Source organism: Elgaria multicarinata, chromosome 6, assembly GCF_023053635.1.
Source record: "Elgaria multicarinata webbii isolate HBS135686 ecotype San Diego chromosome 6, rElgMul1.1.pri, whole genome shotgun sequence".
NCBI lineage: Eukaryota > Metazoa > Chordata > Lepidosauria > Squamata > Anguidae > Elgaria > Elgaria multicarinata.
In genome coordinates this window covers 85,675,580-85,697,928 of record NC_086176.1, presented here as the reverse complement: position 1 = coordinate 85,697,928, position 22,349 = coordinate 85,675,580, and the positions used below count along the sequence as shown (strand labels likewise).

General features: G+C 40.6%; 2 protein-coding genes across 3 annotated transcripts in view; one reads left to right on the top strand and one right to left on the bottom strand.

The window, feature by feature from the left end:
- Positions 1-15,036, bottom strand: part of SCAMP1 (secretory carrier membrane protein 1) — a 52,668-nt gene extending 37,632 nt beyond the window's left edge. For both annotated transcript variants that reach the window (XR_010025551.1, XM_063127961.1), the window contains exon 1: positions 14,892-15,036. Coding sequence is in view for 1 of the 2 variants with exons in the window: in XM_063127961.1 (XP_062984031.1) it covers positions 14,892-14,948 (57 nt within the window). In the remaining variant the exon portion in view is untranslated. The remainder of the gene's footprint in view (positions 1-14,891) is intronic.
- AP3B1 (adaptor related protein complex 3 subunit beta 1) overlaps positions 1-22,349 on the top strand; it is a 354,279-nt gene that overhangs the window by 151,314 nt on the left and 180,616 nt on the right. The window lies entirely within an intron of this gene.

The following is a 22,349-nucleotide window of genomic DNA, read 5'->3' as shown; positions in this document are numbered from 1 at the left end:
TGTCCAGCTGCCTCTTGAATGACTCTGGTGTGGGAGAGCCCACAACCTCCCTAGGTAACTGATTCCATTATCGTACTGCTCTAACAGTCAGGAAGTTTTTCCTGATGTCCAGCTGGAATCTGGCTTCCTTTAACTTGAACCCGTTATTCCGTGTCCTGCACTCTGGGAGGATCGAGAAGAGATCCTGGCCCTCCTCTGTGTGACAACCTATTAAGTATTTGACGAATGCTATCATGTCTCCCCTCAATCTTCTCTTCGCCAGGCTAAACATGCCCAGTTCTTTCAGTCTCTCTTCATAGGGCTTTGTTTCCAGACCCCTGATCATCCTGGTTGCCCTCCTCTGAGGGCAAACACCTCAGAGTTTGTCTGAGACAAACACGCTCCAGTTTGTCTGCGTCCTTCTTGAATTGTGGAGCCCAGAACTGGACGCAATACTCTAGATGAGGCCTAACTAGGGCCGAATAGAGAGGAACCAGTACCTTACCTGATTTGGAAGCTATACTTTTATTAAAGCAGCCCAAAATAGCATTTGCCTTTCTTGCAGCCATATCGCACTGTTGGCTCATATTCAGCTTGCGATCTACAACAATTCCAAGTTCCTTTTCGTTTGCAGTATTGCTGAGCCAAGTATCCCCCATCTTGTAACTGTGCATTTAGTTTCTATTCCCTAAATGCAGAACTTGGCATTTATCCCTATTAAATTTCATCCTGTTGTTTTCAGCCCAGCACTCCAGCCTATCAAGATCACTTTGAAGTTTGTTTCTGTCTTCCAGGGTATTAGCTGTCCCACCCAATTTTGTGTCATCTGCAAATTTGATAAGCGTTCCCTGCACGTCCTCGTCCAAATCATTAACAAAAATGTTGAAGAGCACTGGGCCTAGGACTGAGCCCTACGGTACCCCACTCATTGCCTCTCCCCAGTTTGAGAAGGTTCCATTGATAAGTACTCTTTGAGTCCAATTCTGTAGCCAACTGTGAATCCACCTAATAGTTGTTCCATCTAGCCCACTTTTAGCTAGTTTGTTAATCAGAATATCATGGGGCACTTTGTCAAAAGCTTTGCTGAAGTCAAGATATATGACGTCCACAGCATTCCCACATTCCACAAGGGAGGTTACCCTATCAAAAAATGAGATCAAATTAGTCTGACAGGATTTGTTCCTGACAAATCCATGTTGGCTTCTAGTAATCACTGCATTGATTTCAAGGTGTTTATAGATTGACTTCTTTATAATCTGTTCCAGAATTTTCCCAGGGATGGATGTCAGACTGACTGGTCTGTAGTTCCCAGGTTCCTCCTTTTTGCCCTTTTTGAAGATAGGGACAACGTTAGCCCTTCTCCAGTCATCCGGCACCTCACCCATCTTCCATGATTTTGCAAAGATAATAGACAAAGGTTCTGAGAGTTCTTCCGCTAGCTCCTTCATTGGAGCAGTTCATCGGGCCCTGGAGATTTGAACTCATTCAAGGAAATTAAGTGTTCTTTGACCATTTGTTTATCAATCTCAAACAGTAATCCTGCCCCCTCAACTTCTGCTTCACTTTTTCCAGGGGTGTGTGTGTCATAGACCCGCTTTTGGGAGAAGACTGAGGCAAAGTAGGAATTGAGCACTTCAGCCTTTTCTTTGATCTGTTATCAATTTGCCATCCTCATTAAGCAGTTGAACCACCATTTCTTTCCTATGTCTTCTACTACTCACGTAACTGAAGAAAGCCTTTTTATTGCTTTTAGCACCCCTCGCTAATCTCAGTTCATTCACAGCTTTAGCCTTCCTGACGCCATTTCGGCACTTCTGTGCCACCTGTCTGTACTCTTCTTTTGTAGCCTGGCCTTCCTTCCACTTCCTATATGTATCCCTTTTTGTTTTCAGGTCATCTCTAAGCTTTTTGTGGAGCCACATTGGTTTCCTCTGTTGTCTTCTATCTTTTCTCCTTGTTGGAATTGTTTGTAACTGTGCCTTTAAAATTTCCTTTTTTAAATACTCCCACCCATCCTGCACTCCTTTTCTCATTAGGCTCACTTGCCACGGGACCTTAATTATCATAGTTCTGAGTTTATTAAAATCAGCTTTCCTAAAATCCAGATTACGTGTATGGCTACACTCAACTTTTGTCTCCTTCATAATCAAGAATTCAAGTATGATGTGGTCACTTTCCCCCAGAGTTCCCGTAACTGCCACTTCATCCACTAAATCATCCCTATTGGTCAATATCAAGTCAAGGATTGCCGATCCTGTAGTTCCTTCCTCCACTTCCTGTAGGAGAAAGTTATCACCCATACATGTCAGGAATTTCTTGGAAGGGCCACTTTTGGCAGTATTTGTCTCCCAACAGATATCAGGGTAATTGAAGTCCCCCATCACTACTACATCACACATGTGCAGCCCTACTAGTTTTGGGCATTTTGGGGGAAAGTGGGGCTACTTCCAATGCCCCAATATTTTTCTGCAATGGTGATTTCCCACCCCCTGAACACACAAATTTCAACTCCCAGCACATTCACACGGCTTTGCAAATAAAGGAAAGGATAGAGATGCTTTCCCCCATACCAATTCAGCCTTTAAAAGTTAATTTCAGTAGTAATCATCCACCTCCCTGAAGAATGTAGCAATTGCCAGGTTAGCCTAACACATCAAATTCTTCAAGATACTTCAAGCTTCATTAACCTGAGTTTCCCACTATTAAACCCAACGTGCTAGCCACAATACCCGCTCCTTATGGTACTGGCATTCAAAATTTCTACCTCTCTGCATATAAATGAATTTGAATTTCAAGTGGCATTTGAACACGTTCTAACATAACCTGGAGCACTTATTATAAAAACATTGCACAGACAATAATATGGTTATTGTCTGTGCAAGGAAAGAGCCACTGGAGGGTGAATAGTAGCACCTATTTCTTCATATACTGACCTTTGGAAGTAATCTTCAGGGTTTACTGAAACTCTTACCACCTTCCACTGCAAAGTGCTTTGCAAAGAAGACTTTGTGCGGAAGTAAGGAAGCTTCAAACCACAGGTGGGCAACTTGAATCCCTTGAGATGTTTGGCGTAGAACTCCCAATCAGCACTAATGGTGAAGGATCATAGGAGTTATAGATCAAAACATCTGGATGGCCACAAGTTGCCCACTCCTGTTTTAAATTCATCTGACTTTGGTAGGCACACATACATATAATTTTCTCTTGATTGGTAGACTGAATTTAAGACATGATGAGCTGCAAACCATGCCAGCTGCCCTTTTGAATATCCAACCTGTGGTAAGCAGCTGCTGTGAATTATTGTCCTATGAACCCAGCAAATCTGCTTATGTGATGGTTAAATAACCCTTGCTTGATCTTAAAACAGCCCTTGCATAAACCACCCTCGCAGGGTTTGCACAAAACGGTAAGCCACAGGAACTGCCAGCCATAGCTTGAATATTCAAATGGTGGCCGGCATACACCACAACCCACCATGGCTTAAATAAGCCACAGTGGGCTGTGACGACTGACAGAGGTGTGCTGCATAGGTAGGGAATCTGCAATGAAGGTCTGCACAAGTGATTTACAGATTATTCTTCAATGCTTCCAAGTACTGTGAAAGATTGCACTGTGAAAGATTACCCTACTGCACTTATGCATCCTCTATTACTGCTTCCTTGTAGCATGAAAAATGGCTCCTAGACCATACAATGACATATTTTAAAAACTTCAAGAGCTGCCCTAACAGGAATGGCTTTCATGTTGATTATAGTCACAATAAAAGCATACTAGTCTTCAGTGTTATTTTTAGTGAACAAAGACAAAAGATTTTGTTAAGCTGGTTTTAAAATTTGGACTTCAGCCAGAACTCTGAAGATGCATTTCAACACTGAAGTGATCCATTTGTGAATTATTATTCTTTCAAAATTAACACAAAGGCAAAAAATAGTTTCCATATATTAGTGCTGCTAATAGTAATTAGAAGAGTTTAGTGTTTAAAAAGCAATAGCTAATCATTCATTTTTTGCTCAAGCATTTTACACTTACATACAGAAGACAACATCTTAAGAAGGGGAATGAAACAGATCCTACACAAATAAAGTGAGCAATGTTGGCAAATATAGCTGGAAAGTTTCAAGGCCAGATCAAATCATAATCAAATCATTTTGTATCCTAATCATTATGATCCCATCATGGTAATGCTATATCCCTCTTGCGCATGTATACATCACAGGACACACAATGACATTTGTTGGGTATTGAAGAACATGGAACAAAACGCAGAAAGTAACACTATGAAAGCGGTATCTGTAACGGTCTAATGTGCCCCAACAGTTATCAGTACACTTCAATGCCGCTATAAAGCAAGTGTAGATCTAGCCCTAGTAAACAACATATCTTAGAATACATGACAATATTCTTCAACACTACTACCCATTTTACATTACTGACTATTTCCTAGGATAGTTGGTCTTGGAAATGACTAGAGAGAAGAAGAACCACTTAACCACTAAATGTAATAGATCCGCCCAGAGAGCTTCAGCAATTGGGCAGTATAGAAATGCAATAAATAAATAATAAGATAAATAAATAACCATCGAAGAGCACTCAACATATAAATGTCGTTGAACCAATTTAGTACATCGAATTCAACACATATGTAAGGAGACAATTGTCACGGAAGTCCAAAATAGTAACACTGAACAAGCCGTGAACACGCACTGGGACTAAGCACTCCTCCCCTCATGCACAGGTTTTGGTGCTCCACTCCTGATTTTTGTTAAGCTAGAGTTCCCTCTAACATGGGAAGCAGGGAATGGTGGCTTACTATCCATTAGCAAAGAATAAGAATAAGACAGGAACTTTAGCTTAACACAAGATGTGAAAGATAGTCTGATTCTAGCAATGATCAAATTCTACAAAGTTAGTGTCAAACGAATTCCACCCTGAAAAATGTTACATGTCAACTTCCGAAAACATTTTTCTTTTTCTCAGCAGGAAAATTGTGCATAACTGCTTACCAGCTCATTGATTAAAATTTGTTACAGTTCCTAGGGGGCAGATAAAATTGCTTGCAAGCCAGATTTGGTCACCTCTAGTATAACTGAAAGGCACTCTTTCCCTATATAGACCCGTTGGACTATAGACCTCTACAATCATCAGGGGAGGCCTTATTCTCTGTGCCAGAACTCCATCTGGCAGCAGTATAGCAACAGGCCTTCACTGTGGTGGCATCCATCCTCTGGAATAAGTCAGGCACTGATGCTCACATGTTTTTAATCAACTTTAAAGCACATCTGTTTACTCCTGGCTTTCCCCCACAATTAATTTGTTTTAAGCCTTGTGTTATGGATCCTCGTAATTTGCAATATTGTTATGTTTTACACAGTATTAATTTATAGTTTATTACAGGCTTCAGGATTTTTAAAATGGGAAGCAGTAAGTAATATTTTAAATTAAAAAATTAACTACTATTGTATCTTTGTGTCTTGGGAAGGCACATATTTTAGGCCACTTACCAGTTCCATATGTAGTTATATTTTAATTGATACATAAGTGGTTATAACAGAACTATGAATTGAAGAGAAGCACATGTGGATTACTACAACAGAATACTGCTTCAGAATACACTTTCACCAGTATATTTTCACCAATGAAATGTTACATACATTGTTGCTAATATAATTATTCCTTTGGCGAGTGCAGTTCTGGTAAACATACCATTATAAGGGTAAAGAAAAACCATTTTTATTTATTTATTGCATTTCTATACTGCCCAATAGCCGAAGCTCTCTGGGCGGTTCACAAAAATTAAGACCATAAAATACAATTTAAGATATAAAAATGTCATCCCAAACTGCAGCTTCATCTCCACCTCAAAGCCCTTCTACTCATTTATTGTTTGCTCCATTTCACCCCTGTGAAAAAAGCTAACTAAGCTAATGCTATTTGACTCAGAGAGATGGATTTAACAGAGATTTACTTGGAAGCAAACCCCAATGAATTGAATGAGACTCCCAAGTAACAATGCAACTTTCCATATATCTTGTTATACTTTGTAACATTAAACCAGATGTGTGAGCAGCAATATAATACTCAAGATAAATATACAAAGATGCACAGTGCTTTCTACAACAATCCTTGCTTGGGCTGTGCCACGCATGCCAACTCCACAAATACACATCCCGCCTGCAATATAGAGTAGCAGAAATTATTATGACTGGTCTTTACATTGAGAAATCCCATGCGTTCTCTAGCACACAGAAACTACTGTTTAGAGAATATTTAAAGTATTTCTATTTCACCGTTCCATAAAAGTGCTACCATTCTTTAATCTGTTCAGCGTAGCTTATTGTATTTCTTTTCATGGCTCAAATCCATTAACTTATTGCTTCCTGGTCAGATGTCCTGAAACTCCCATAATCTTCAACTCCCAATACAAAAAGTTTATTTTATGCCAGCCAAACACTAGGTGCTTTTAAATTGCAATAAGGATCACTTGGATCAACAACTCTTCAATGCAGTTACAGGCAGCTTCTTTAAAAGATTCTATTTCTTTTCACATTCTAGTTTGTGATTAGCTCATCTTCTGAACTAACTTTCAATTCAATTAGTGTTATCTGTTAGAAATACTGAGCTTGCATTAAGAGTTTCATTCAAAGCCAAAGCTAATGTGGCAGGCCACCATGGAAAGTTTAATAGACATTGTGGCTTATTCAAGACACTGGAGGGTTTGAATTTCCAATGGGCTCTCTAGTCTTCATGCCAAATGAAACACGGTAGCTTAGCCTGCAGAAGGGTTACAATAGGACACCCTTTATTAAGAAAACATTCCATTCTTCCAAATAAATGGGGGGTGCAAAGATATCAGCCCCAATTCATTCACCTTAGCTTTCTCTTCCCCGACCAAGATGACAGTGAAGGAATTGCTAATGCATACACTTTTCCTTTCCAGGTTAGATCAAAAGGTTTTAAGCTCAGGGAAATGAAAGAATCTCAACCCACAGTAGCTTTAACGTCACATTGTGTCTCTCTTTTTCTACCAAAGAGACAGTGTGCAAACACAGTCTTCAAGCTCTGCTCCATTTGCCCAAGCAAAAGCTGTGCAGCTATCTGGACTGACACCTCTTCCCATTGCTGGGGAATAGGGACATAAGAAACAGAGGAAAATAGCTCCAATGTGTTTGACCAGGGGGTAAACACAGAAGGAGAGAACCTGCTTTTCTCAATGCTGGTTTAGATGCAACTCCAAACCATTGCATATGTTACATAAGTGAGTCTCAGTCTTGCACTTAGCATCCCAGATTTCTGATTCTGTGACAAACCTTGGTTGTGGTTTCTTTTTCTGGTTAGTAGGCTTGAATTGGTTTTCTAGACTGGGCAGAAAGATGGTGATCTGAAAGTAGGGGAATTAACATCTATCCCATTGTCATGGTCAGAGGTTTAGGTTATTGAGGTTTAGACTCTCAGCAGCCTTTCCCCTTGGAAGGGTAGTGAACCAATTAGAATGGTCCGCCCATAGAGGCTAATGGATTCCAGGGAGCTCTGGCAGATTTTCCTGCTGGTATGGCTAGTGATGTGAAGGTCCGGAAAAAACCCTGGGTTTCCACCCCAAAAAAATTGAAAAAATGAAGAAAAATGGGATGTTTTATTTTAGCATGATGAATAAAATGCTTAAGACAAGGTGTTCAAATGTTTACTTCTCCAAATGATTTCTAAAAACTATGCACAGTATCAGATTATCACAATTTCTGTGCACTGAGTATAAGCAAGTCCTAGGTGGCAAACTGAGACTACAACTCTCAAACGCAAGAGCAAGGTGCATTTCTGCCTCTAGAGGGCACTGCCATTGAAGCAGAAACTGAAACTGATAGTGATAGCTATAGCTCAGAAAATGACTCTGATTAAATTTCACACATATTAATTGAATATTGCCCCCCCTTTCACCCCCCTCAGTTCTCTTTATGGGAATTGGTGCTTTATGTCTGCTTGACACTCTGGAGGACTAGCGGAGACATAAATACATTTCTGTGTTACTAATGTTGAAGGGTTTTTTTATTGTTTCTTACATTTCAGGAGCTTATAGCGCCATTTGTTACAAAAAAGAAGTAAAAATTTAAAAAAGTAAATTCAATTTGTAATAACTGTTTGAATACACTGTACTTTTAATATACCAAATCTAATAATTTTATACCATGGTCTACCCATGGAGGCTAATGGATTGTGCTTTTTATATTGTATTTCGTATTCATGTTTTTAAATTGTTGGTTGTTTTTATGCTTTTCACGGTTTTAATTTTTGTGAACCGCCCAGAGAGCTTCGGCTATTGGGCAGTATAAAAATGTAATAAATAAATAAATACATTTTATGTTCTTAAATTAACAAAGTGACTTTCAGTCTATAAAAAGTGCTAATATTGCATTTAAAAATAAATTTTAAAAAACCTTTTTTTCCAGGAAAAAAAACCCAGAAAAATGTTTTCCCCACCCCCATGGCTTCAAAATATATGGAAATTTTACATCTCTAGGTATGGTTAGTGTTCCTGTCAAAGCTCAGGTCACTCTGTCCACTGCAGAGATGACTCAGGCAGTTGACAAGATCACGCCCAAGTGTCCTCTCCCTCTGTGGAGAGCTCAACCAACTCCTTGGGATACATGTGGGCTAAGGGCAATGAAGCATGAGGGAATATCGCTAGAATGCAATTGGAAGAAAACTTGAGCTGAGTCTGACTGAACACAGGTTAGAGCTCATTACTGAGCCTACTCTGCGGCAGTGATGCTGGCAAAAAGGGAATTCTCAGTGTCATCCAGCTGAACTTTTCTGAGTGGTTCATGGCCTGTTACAATCAGGGACACTGAGAGAAATAGTGGAACCCTCAGTAGCATGATGTGACAAGTTTGCGCAGCATTTTGAAGATAAAGTCACTCAAATACATCATGAATTGGACACCATAGGTAATGCAGTTCCATTAGCCCAGAGCACTGTCTAGTAGTGTTTTATTGGATGAGTTTCAGTTGTTGAGGCCTGAGGATTCGAACAAGATGCTTGGCTGAGTCAACTACCTGCGTACTTGACCTTTGCCCTTCATGGCTTATTACATCTAATATGAAGGGGAAAGCCAGCTGGGTCCAGGAAGTTGTAGTTTCCTCCTTGAGAGAAGGAGTGTTGCCACCCTATTTAAAAGAGGGAGTAATTAGGTCACTCCTGAAAAACCTGACCTGGACCCAGATGAGGCCAGTAGACAACATTCCTTTCCTGGGCAAGATGCTTCAGTGGGTGTTTGCTGATCAACTCCAGGCACTCTTGAATGAAACAGATTATCGAGACCCATTTCAATTGGACTTCAGAAACTGCCTTAATCACCTTGTGGGATGAACTTTGCTGAGAGAGGAACAGAGAGAGTGTGACCTTGTTGATTCCCTTGGACCTCTCAGTGGCTTTCGATTCCATCAACCATGGTATCCTTCTGGATAGTTTATCTGGTTTGGGAGTTGGAAGCACTGCGCTGCAATGGTTCCGCTCTTACTTGGAAGGCTGATTCCAAAAGTAGTGCTGAAAGATTACTGCAGCTGTGCCATGGGATTCCACAGGGCTCTATTCTATCCCCCATGCTGTTCAACATCTATATGAAACCACCAGGGGAGATTATCTGGAAGCGTGCACTGAGATGTTATCAATATGCCGATGATACTCAGCTCTCTATCGTTCTTTTTCATCAAATCCAGGTGAGGCAGTGGTTGTTCTGCAGCAGTGCCTGGGCACAGTAATGAACTGAATGACCAATTAAATGAGACTCAACCCAGATAAGATGGAAGTATTGATAGTGGGTGTGCCCCTCATGTTTCTTTGTTTCTCCCTAGCAGAGGAATAAAGTAAAGACAGTACAAGCTCCACTGCATTTGATTGGCAGGGCAAACAGAGTAGAGCGAGATCCTGTTTTTCCTTCTGCCCAATTCACTCTCAAGCAGCCAAGGCACATCATTCCAAATGGTGTTTGTTAATATAGAGCTCCATTTTAGAGGCAGCATGTGATTATCCCTCCCACCCATCCAGGAGGGAGGAAAGAGCATGTCCAGCATTCAAAGCAGAGGATTGAAGTTTGGGAGCAGCACTTGTATCTGTTTCCCATCTTTTCGAGGCTGAAACACAGAGATAAGCCATGCCATGCACTACATTCAGAATTATAGAGCAGCTGAAAGCACAGAGGGATGTCTTTTCTGGTCACTTGCACACAATTCTTACTCACTTGAGGCAAATATAGTTATTTACAAACCTGAACAGTCTCTAACATGGAACAGTACTTCAATTTTCTTTTGAAGCCCAATATTCTAACACATTAAAATGAGGCAAAGCAAATGTTTTAAAATGTAAATACACTTAAGGCTAAATCAATGAATTATCTTATTGATTAGATAATCAATTGGTCATTGCAATTTCAACATAAAAACCCAAGCAGCATCATATAGGAGAATCAAAGGTTGTGCATAACTTTTATATCATATAGGTCAATTAATTATATGAGAACACAATAAAAGGAAATAAGATGGTTATATGCGCAACCAATAAGGCTTTGATTTATCTAACTTTCCTTTAAGCTTGCTAAATTTGCTCTACAGGTTGCAATAGCCCTTGTAATATTTTTCTTCATCTTGACTATCTCATAGTATTGTAAGAGTTGGAAGGTCACCTAAAGATCATCTAGTCTAACTCCCCGCTCAATGCAAGCTCTCAATCCAGAATGCATTGTAGAAGGCAATACCAAAGGATGCTAACAGACATAAACTATGCTACCAATTAATTATAACTGTGTACCCAAGCCATCAGCACACATTGTTAAGTGGCTGAGATTATTTTAACCAGGTGAATTCAGTGTGGTTCTAGCAAATACTCTACTGTTACAGATATAATCCCACAACTATGGCTAGTAAAAATCACTGGAATTCAAATTGCTTTGAAGCATATTTTGAAATGACATAAAGGCCAAAAACCCTGCAAGATACAAAATCCAGCAAGATGATGTACAATTTAGATTTTGAGATCACTCTCACTTAGAAGAACGAGTGTGAGATGCTACCTCTTAGGCATATCACAACTCCATTCTATATTCCCAATCCGGTACAAACTTGCCTAGCCTTTAATACTTTATGGATTCTAATGAAACAATATCATAACAACGAGCATTGATTAATGGTAAATGTTAAAGAAAGAGGGATTTTTTTCCTGCCAGCTGTAAATGTGCAACTAGCCTGTAACCACCCTGATGGTGGTCAATTTATTTATTTATTACATTTTTATACTGCCCAATAGCCAAAGTTCCCTGGACGGTGTGCAAAAATTAAGACCCTAGTGATCACACAGATCTCTCCCAAACATATAGATCATACAATGACTGACTGAAAAGTATTATCAGCATGGCCACTTGAATCTTACCCACCATTAGGATGGTTACAGCACTGTACAGTCTAGCTAAACAGTGTCAATTAAGTAATCAAGAAAATCTTGAGAAATATCTAGCTTGAGCAGTAAATAAACATTTCCCCAAATCATTACACCAAGAGGACATACCTGCAAGAAAGCAGGGCAGACTGAATGAAAACAATCCTCCATTTAAAATTTACCAGTAATCAGTTTTAAACATAGCTTTAAGTTGAATTACTTTGTAAATAACAGACACTCACTCTACCTGGTAGAACTATAAGCTATGATCACCAATGGATATTTATTTATTTATTTATTGCATTTTTATACCACTGAAGCTCTCCGGGCAGTTTACAAAAATTAAATCTTATCTGAACAAAAGTACAGTCTAGAGTAGATACAGTCAATGAAACGCTACATGAGCAAATAGAATTACTTCCTACACTTGATGCCTCAGTCTTTTACTATGTACTAATGGCATTTATACTGGGAACATAGGAAACTGCCTTATACTGAATCAGGCCGCTGTCGACACTGACTGGCAGTGGCTCTACAGGGTTTCAGGCAGAAGTCTTTCCTGCCGTACCTGGAGATACTGGAGATCAGATTTGGGCCTTCTGCATGCAAAGCATGTGCTCTACCACTACCTTTAAAGAAGCTTAAAATTCACTTAAAGCACAGAAGCAGATTAACTTTGTTTTTATATATGAAGATTTTTATGAAAACAACATTTGCAAGAAAAAAAGATGCACTAGAAAACTGGACAGTCAGATTTTGAGGGAAGAGGACTGGCAGTAAGCAAAAGTAATGTATTCCACTGTAATCCAGTAGTATTGTCTTTCTTAATCTTCAGTTTTTTGAAGTTTGATAATAGAAGATAGTCCACCTCTTGGTATTTTTATGTGGTACTCATAACCTATTAGGAAACATATTAACTGGCTTTTTTCTTTTTTTTGAAGTCGCTGTAACTCTTTTCCTGCGAAGCAAGAGCACAAGTTGGATATATCCTCCTTTCTGTGAAGCATGCCTTCTCAGGCACCAAAATCAGGGCAAGAGCAGAGAAGGAATTGTTACCTTCTAACCTTAAACCATTCCATAATCCAGGGATCCCAAACTTTTTTGGGTAAGTGGGCACATTTGGAATTTTGAGAAAATATTGTGGACACTTTCCCAAAATGGTTGTCATGGGGTGGGTGGGTTGTCCATTCATAACATGACTACAATGGGGTTATGATGCTGGATGTCTTCCTGTTCATTTGTTTCAAAATTTAGAACATCTTAATAAAATAAAATTAGGTGGGGCAGGGATCCTGGTGGGCGCCAATAAACTTGTCTATGGGAACCACATTGAAGATTGCAGCTATAAACACTATGTTCATTCTTACCCATTTCCCTCTAGTCAAGTCCAATTTTAAATCATCTCTACAAACCACAAGTCTAAATTATAGTAATGTGGGGAGTATAGATATCAAAAGGAGGACTGGAAATTGCAGAAATTGCACCCACTACACAACATATGCTAAAGAAGCCAACAAAACATGTAGTTGTTCCAATTTCAAGCCCAGAGGTCCTGTTTAACATATTTTGTCAAGTGCTTATTGTTAGCACTATATAAAAAGTATACTACAACAAACAAAAAACGTGGTATATAAAGTTTCTAGGTACCAGACTCCTATTACATCTGTTTTTACACTTTCAAATAAATACTGATAAGGTGCTTGTAAAAGTCAAGTTTAATGGAGGGACTAAGTTTTTCATTTAAAATAAGGATGTAACAGTAGGTTCATATAAGGAGCACTTGGGCTCATAACACAATCGAAGAACAAATTCTATCATATGCAACTGTATTAAACAATATTAAGTTTTCATGGAACTGTTCCTGTAAGTCACTACTACAACTGTCCAAGTAAAGCTACAAGATGACAGGCACACATCTAACCACGTGGACTCTAGCCTACTATGGATGCTCAAATCGCAATACAATTGTTAGCCTATTGTCCATCTTAATCTTCATGTAGTAGATCATCTTTAGGATGATCTACTACACTGCAAACTTAAACTGGTTCAATAGTAACTTTATCTCCCCAGGCACCCCGTAGGAACTAGTTTGGAGATCACCAACAGACAATTCTGATCACCCTCACCAAACTGCTCCCAATATTGGGAGGGGGGAACTATAATAGTTGAAAAGGCATAAAATAGATTAGATTGAGGTAGGTTGGTGGAGGAGCATGTTTTAGTAACTACCATCAATGAATGTATATGAAAAGTGTACTTTACAACTCTGCTCATCTGCCCTGAACTTTAGAATTATAAATGTTAACTCAGGAGGTATGTGCTGCATTACAGCTACTTTATACAAGTTTATAATTATCTAAGTAGGAAAATGTGCTTTCAAAGTTACTAGGGAAAACATAGTTAAAAGTTCATATTCCAAGTAATTGGGACAGTGAATATCAACAGATCCCATGGAAGCAAGTTGCTTGTAACTATTCCAATACTATTACAATCCAGAAAGGTCCCCACATGAGCCAAACACAATACTCATCAAAAGACGAGGCCCCATAAGACCCTTGAAAGCTTTTAATTTTAAGTTCCACAAGAGACTCTTGCTTTTTTTTCCATCTTGGTTCAAACTGGAATAGTTGGTACCATTGCTCACATCCTGAACACTACTCCTTTTTGCCAACAAGAAGACATGTACCAAGGGCTAAAAAAAATACATGTAGAGCAAAGCAAACTCTCTTTAAATTAAAAAGTATTAACAAGGGACATCAAGAAGTGACTGCTGCGTCTTTGGAGGCTTTAGTCCTAGCATCTGCTTGGGGTCCTTTGGAAACGACAGTGAATATATTTCCATTACAGACTGGCCAGATAAGAGAGGGTGAGGGGGGAGAGATGGTGTTACGGGCAGCATCTCTTGCCTGGTGTGGTGCCTGATGCAAAACCTGACAACAGAGGGCAGCACGCTCTGCCACAGAAGCCTGTAGCATCCAGCCTTAAAACCACCTGGCCACCCGCCTTCATAAACACACTCCAAGGGAGATAGAGGGGCGGGGTGCTGCCACTTTAACCCTTTCCTTAGAGAGGGATAGCCAAGGAAGGCCGGGAGTGGGAGCCCTTCGCTTTAAGAGCCCTCTTCCCACGACAAGGCGGCTTACTTAGCGACATGGCACAAGGGGTGCTGCTGGGGATGGGGATGGACGCGAAGGCTCAAGCCTGGACGTGGACCCTCGGGAGGAAAACTTCCCCCTGCTCAGCACAAGAGAGGATGGATGCCTCGCCCGGCCAGCCCAGCTTCATCGGCAAAGGCGACGGGTATGGCAAGCGGCGAAGCCGGGGAAGGGGGGTGGGGCGGAACGGAGGCAGCGCTTGACACGCGACTTCGAGAGGGACAACTTACAGGCACATTCACACGACTTCGAAAATACTGAGCCAGTCAACCGCCACCCACCCGGCCACCCTCCCTGGCAGCGCGACACACCCGGCTGCTCCACCATCGAGGCACTTACCTTGAAGGGGTTGTTGAGGTCCGGATCCGCGAAAGGGTTGTTGTCGAAGTCCGACATGACGAGCGAGGGTCAAGCAAGCGGGCGCTGCGATGCGCGGGCGGCGGCGGACAACAGCTCCAGTCGAGCACCCCCAAGGCGGCTGCTGCTGTTGCGGCTGCCCCCCCGCCCTCGTCCCCCGCCGATGTCACCGCAGGTAGATCCGGTACGGAGCCCGCCCTCCTTCGGAACCCCGAGCCAGCCCGATAGGATGCGAGAGACGCCAAGATGGCCGCCCCGGACGTGACGTACGATGCCGCGCCGGCTCTTGGAGAAAAAAAGGGTCGGGGGGGGGGCAGAGCTCATGGAAGAAGAAAGGGAGGTTCTGAGAGGACGGTGGGAGTGTTCCTCTCTCTCGGCTCGAAGCCCCGCTCGTGTTTTCTTCTCTCTCGAAGAGTCACTTTTCATTCTAAAAAGTGTATGAAACTTGTTTCCGCCCCACAAATTCAAGAGGAACAGGCGGGTTCTAGGCAGACAGTCGTCCTCTTCTTTGTGGAATGGAGAGACTCTAGTTCTTATTTGAAAACCTCTGCTGTTCTTCAGTGTCCAGCCGCCGATGGTGCTATGTCAACCGTGATTTGTGTGTGTGTGTGGTAAAATTACAAATGTAAGGAGTTACCTCCAAAGTCTTAAACCTACTTGAGGTCACATATATTTTATTGGTTATTAATGCCATTAAATGAGCCTTACTCTTGAGTAGGCTAGGGCTGTGTGAAAAACGTGTTAGTGCAGCGTCCCCTTATTTTTATCAGTTCAAAAGAATTGAGGATTTAAATAGGGTTAGGATTGGGCTGAACATTTCCCCAAATTAGTAAATAATTAGTAAACTAATTAGTAAATAATTAGTAAATTAGTTAATTTAGTCTTATTTTAATAGCTTTTCTTATTTAAATTGAATCTTTCAGGCTTAGGGAATAACCATGGGTGACGAATGTAAGGGTAGTAGTGAGTGGAAAGGAAAAATGGGGAGGGACAGGAGAGAGAAAAATAAGAGTATATTGAGGCATGGTGTTCTCTAGGTTTTGGGGCCTCGGGCTTGAGACCCCCAGTGAGCACTCCATGAAAGCGTGCATGGACTTTTTTGTGCATAAGAGTTGTCCATGATGGAACTCTCCCAAATTCCCTTCTTGTTAGTGTGATTGCTTTTTGATTAGGCTGCAAGCTTTAATTGCAGCCCAATCAAAAAGCAATCAAGCAAACAACAAGAAGATATTTTGGTGATTAATAATCTATCATTAAAGCTCTGTGGGCCAATCTTATGCATTAAAGCTTATTCAGAACTAAGTCCCATTGAGTTCAGTGGGGCTTACTCCCAAGTACATCTGCATAGGATTGATTACAACCTTAACTGTACATTAATATTCCCCCTCCCTATTATTTGAATAAGAACATGTCACTATTTCTGTCACACATAGATACATACTTTCCCCCTCTATACTCAGTTTGAAAGAAATTTTTTAAGGTGGATGTTCCTTACTTTTTCAGTATCATTTGCAATTCAAGGCAAATGCACAATGGTTTTTCCTCCTCCTAGCTCTATAAATTACAGGTAACTAAAGCTAACAGTGCTCAAAAATGGATGTCAATACTCATTTTAATTCTGCTTTAACCATAAAACTGATGCAATTTTGTTATTGCTTATTAATCATTTTGACCCAGGCATGTTGCCTTAATAGGGAATATTCTATATTCCAGATTCTTAATTTAATGGGAGGAAAATTAAGGTGGGATGTGTTTGTAGCAATGAGCTTTAGCTCTTGGGTGGAATCCAATTAAGTTCTGCTGATGGAACTGCTTCTACCAGAGGAATGGGGAAGTTGGTGATTCTGCCTTGAGCCCTGCAGCCCCCTGTACACCCTCAAAAATCTCCAGAGGATTGGGGGATCCTCTAGACCAGAATGTGCCATATTTGCTATGGAAGACAGAGACCTTGATTAAGCAAGTAATCTATTAAAACCAAATGATTAATCAGCTAAACATTTCATTGGTTCACATCTGCATTTTAAAATAAGTAAATGTTCCTTGCTGTTGAACTTTTCTGATAACTTTATCTTTAAGCAAGTGGAGGCTTATTTGTGGTTTCTTAATATTTTATTATTATTTATTGCATTTTTATACCACCCAACAGCCGAAGCTCCCTGGGCGGTTCACAAAAACTAAAACCATTCAAAGTATAAAATAAACAGTATAAAAACATGATATAAAATACACATTAAAAACTGATTAAAAACATACCATACATGATTAAAACATCCTAAAAACATTCTAAAATTTCACTGAATAGGCCTGCCGGAATAGATCAGTCTTTATTGCTTTAATTTTTAAAATATGTTTAATTTTTCAATTGTTAACTGTACATTATTAATATGTTAATCACAATTCAGCTAGGACTCAGTCCACGCATCTGCCAAAACTTGGCTTACACTTGCACTAACTATAGTTTAACTGTGGATTGAATTTCAAAATGTTCAAGGAAACCACGGTTTTTAGAAGCATATCCACTTTCATTACTGTGTGCTCTACACTCCCGGCTCTAGGTACAATAGCTTGTGGAGGTAAAGCAAAGTTCATGGGTATGGTTCATTGATTGAGACATCCTGTCAAGTTATAGTTGTCACAAATTATGATTTCTGATACTGATTTTCCAGCAAACCATGAACAATGACTTGTCTAGTCAGACATTACATTAAACTATTGTCAAGCTTTCTTACCCATGGTTTGACCTACTGAAATCAACAAGCTTAACTGTATTGTATTGCGGTCACTTAGAGCGTCATCAGATGAGTGTTTTATAGCACACTCGTTACTGGGCACTTACGGATTTTTGCGAGTCTTTTTCGTGACACTGTCTGCCTCCCACACATCTCCTGCTCCTTCTGCTTGTTTTCCCATCAGAAAAAAAGACCTGGAAAATCTGACTCTTTTGGCTGTAGCAAAAGGTGCCGCCATTTCCTACTGTGTGCTGGAGAAGCGGCAGGCTAAAAATGCCTACTGAATGGGCCATGTGGTCATTTGCTTCCTCATTCTTCGCTGTGTGAAGAAAGAGGAAGCTGCTCGTCCCTACTGTGGGACAGAAAAGCGACGGTAAGGAAATGTACATAGTCTAAAAAAAAAAAAAGATGGAACAAATTAGACTTCCACAAGCACAACAATTTTAAATTGCAGTGTGGCTTTGTAATTAGCCAGTTGGTTATTGCCATTTTAAATGCCCAAAATTCAGTTTGGGAAACATTCAAAGCAATCAATCCTAACTTGCATGTGTGAGCATGCGTAGATATCTCTGTGTTTTTGTGACCATGAGTCTAATTTCCCTGATTCCTTCCACACTCCAATTATACTTAAGTACCTATGGGTTGGATCCTAATCTAATGGTTCAAAATGTAGAGGGCTTAAGTTAAATAAAAATTCATAGCATAGAAAATATAATACATTTCCCTGCTTGGCTTTTCACAACCCTTGCCACTTCCATTTCCAATGATGTGTGAGATATTGAAGGGTGTTTTCTTTTCCTATGAAAGGGTTTAACTTCAGTTTCCCAGAAGATTAATTTGGAGATTATTCAGAGAGTCTTATTATGGAATCAAGTGTTACTCTCTGACAATATGTGCTTGGGGTCAATGGAGATTGTCTTTTTGCTTGTGGCTTTGAAATGGACTTTGGACTCTTAGAAACCTATCACAAATGCAAGTATGGACACTTCTTCCAAAAGGGTATAGTAGAGCTTGAAAGAGGGCAACCAAAATGACAAAGGGCTTGAAGTAATTCCTCTATAAGGAAAGGTTACAATGTCTGAGACTGTTTAGCTTAGAAAGGTGAGTAAAGGAAACATGATAGAGATGTACAAAATTGGAGAAAGTAAATAGATTTCTGTAGCGTCACCAGCCTCTGTGACGTCTATTTAAACTTCTCCTTTGCTGCTGCCACCCTATTCTTTATCTCTCAAAGAATGAGGGAACAATAGACCTTTAAATTATTTGTGTGTGAGAATGACTGTGTATTTACCAACTGAAGTAACGTAAATGACTGAGCAGACATGGTTGAAACAACAAAATACAAATGTGCTTTATTTATATAGTAAAAGATTTTAAAAGACACTTTTAAGTTTGTTTAACCTCCCAGGGAATGCTAACCACCTCCAAATCCTATAACCCCACTTTCCTAATCCTATCCTGATGCAAGCCTCTACTAAACCCAACCCACTCCTACCCTCACTAACTCTAACTGCCTGTCACTTCACCCTCCCCCTTATTCTCTCTCTCTTTCAAATCAACCAACCAATCAGATGACATCAGTCACACAGCTCACCTTTCTAACTCCCCTCCCACTTACCATTTCCTGGAAAAGAATTGGCCACAGCAAATCCAACCCTGAACCAAGCACTTAAATATACACATATAAACAATAACTTATAATACTATTTTGTCACAATTTCGTTCCCCCTTTCTCATAATACTTAAACCTGGGGTCATCCAATGAAGCTAGGTGGTGGGAGATTCAGAACAAATAAAAGGGAGTGTTTATTCACACCACACACAGCTAAGCTATAGAATTTGCTGCCACAAGATGAAGTGATGGCCACCAACTAGAATGGCTTTAAAAAGAGATTACATAAATTAATGGAGGATAAGGCTATCTATAATGGTTTGTATATATTACCTCCAGTATTGGAGGCAGTATGCCTATGCATGCCAGTTGCTGGGGAACAACAGCAGGAGGGTGCTATTGCACTCATGTCCTGCATGTGGTGTTCCTATAAGCATCTGGATGGCCACTGAACAGAGTGCTGGACGTGTTAGGCCTTGGCCCATTGTCTTTACAAATCTAAGAGAAAATGCATCAGTGAATGGCTGTTATGCAAATATCCAGATCTACCAATTAAACCTCTTTGGGCAATATAGATTATTTATTTGGGGTCTGATTTATCTAGCTGTTTTTCTGTTGCATTTAATACTCCTAAGAATTTGACGAAGAACTAATACAAATGACTACAGGAGATAATCTTTGCCTCCCAAGATTTTCCGTATAATGGTTCTGGCAATTAAGATAAGTAAGATAAAGTTTATGAGGCCAAAGCAGCTAAAAGAAACAAAACAAAACAAAGTTGGCATTAACCAGAGATACTTAAATACTTGTTCAGCTGAAAAGCAAATACGTTTTCAAAGAGATTGCCTGCAGCAAAATTAAAGTTACAGCTTGGGGGCAATCCTATATGCAAAGTTCTCAATTCCTAGTCACATAGGAATCAATGGAAGGCCCTCCTATGCCATCAGAATATGAGATATCTTGTTGCTATGACAGGTATGCTGGCAGAACACCTGGGATATGCCAGTGGGACACTGTCAGTTAAGATATGATAGCTAAAGTGTTAAAACACAGCAGAGTCTTGGCAGGACAGAGGGGGAGCACCCTTACCCTGTATCCTATATCCTGCAGAGTAGGCATAAGCAACCTAGTGCCCGCCAGAGGTTTTGGATTCCAATGCCCATAAGGTCCAGCCAGCATGGCCAATGGTCAGGGAATATGGTGATTGTAGTCTAAAGTATCTGGAGGGCACACACTTGCCTAGACCTGCTCCAGACCATGGACACATCCTCATCAATGATGCAACTATATATTAGCCCCAGATGAGGTGCAAATTCCTTAGCAGCAACTTCGAAAGAAAGGGGGAAATATTAAAAATGTCAATATTAACCTATTTTAAAGACCCACCCTATGACCAGCAGTGGTGACCAGTATGGTTCCAACTGTTCCTTTGTGGCACTGTGGACGTACAGTATTTGCTCAAGACAGGCTCTTGTATCCCTTGCAAACTCCATGGCAAACAGTTATCCAAAGGGAGAAGGTATCCTATCATTGATCTAGTGGCATAAGCATATGGGACACTACACCTCTTACCCTGCTGTCTGTTGAGCCACTCACCAAGGTACACACCTGCCTGGAGAGACTATTGGAATCCCACACATTAGTCTTTTCCCTTTCAGGATCTTTTCTATCCCAGTTGATGCCTCGTGTGGCGCAGAGTGGTAAGCTGCAGTTACTGCAGCTGAAACTCTCCCCACAGCCTGAGTATGATCCCAGCGGAACCTGGTTCTCAGGCAGCTGGCTCAGGTTGACTCAGCCTTCCATCCTTCCAAGGTCGGTAAAATGAGTACCCAGCTAGCTGGGGGAAAGGTAACTGTGACCGGGGAAGGCAATGGCAAACCGCCCCGCTACAAAGTCTGCCAAGAAAATGTCAGCGAAAACAGGCGTCCCTCTAGGAGTCAGCAATGACTCAAGTGCTTGCACGAGAGGTTCCTTTCCTTTCCTTTTCTGATGTCCAATACAAGCTTTGACTTTGCCCCATGTATTGTTCCTTTGGGTGATCAGATGTCATCTTTTATAGAGGACAGTCCTCTGTATGCTGCATTGAGATCTTATTGATATAGGGTGGGATATAAATGTTTTAAATAAATAATAAATAAATAATATTTGAAGGGCTGCCGGAGAACCATCCTCTGTTTGAAGGTGTCCTCTATTTGAAGGGCTGCCCTGTCCTATTCCAGTATAAAAACAAAGAACCGTAAGAACAGTTGCCCATCTATACACCTGGACAACAGACTGAACAGGCAGGCACACCTAGTCACAGTCAGCCGCACTTCAGTGAGATGTATTATATTTCTATTTAAGTTATTATTATTTCTAATATAAATTAGTATGTGCAAAGCATGAACTCCACTATTGACCTACAGTCCCTTTCCAAAGCACTTACAAGTTCTAATTTCCAAGCTGGTGCTCTGATTAAATAGACTCCTTTTGCCTAACAGGAGAATTCCTGGCACTCAGTCCCCTTACCCAGCATCACCTGGCTTACTAAAGCCTGTAGGTTTTCCTCTATATCCTCAAGCTTCTCCACAAAGCCTTGGATGGCCCACCAGGATTCACTGGATCAAGCCGTCCTCCTTCTCTTGCCGAAACCCCCTAGGCAGAGAAGCAGCAGGCAGCTGGGTCTGAAGTTAAAACGGAGCACTGCTGTTGAAGGCTTCAGCTGATAAGAGAAGCACACCACTGCTGTGGGAGAAAAGCGAATCAGCACTTATTGAAAGTAAAGCTAACTAGAGCTGGAATATAATCCAAACGTGGCAGAAATTTCTGATAAGTGCTGATTTTGCTAATGATGCCTTTTAGACCAAGGGCTTTAAAGAAGCAAAGCTAAGTGCTGGACTACATTCATAAAGTGTAATCTGGGAAATATTAATAGAGCACAGTGTAGTAGAGAGGTGATTAAGTGAAGTAAATATTAGATGTTTTCTGTGGAAAACAACTACCTCTGGTGCTCACAGTTGGAACTACAGGAAGAAATAAAAACGTAACAGTGGTGGTGCTAGCTATTAAGTATGAAAGGAGAAACTGGAACTCAAAATAAAAGAAAATTGTTTTCCCTCC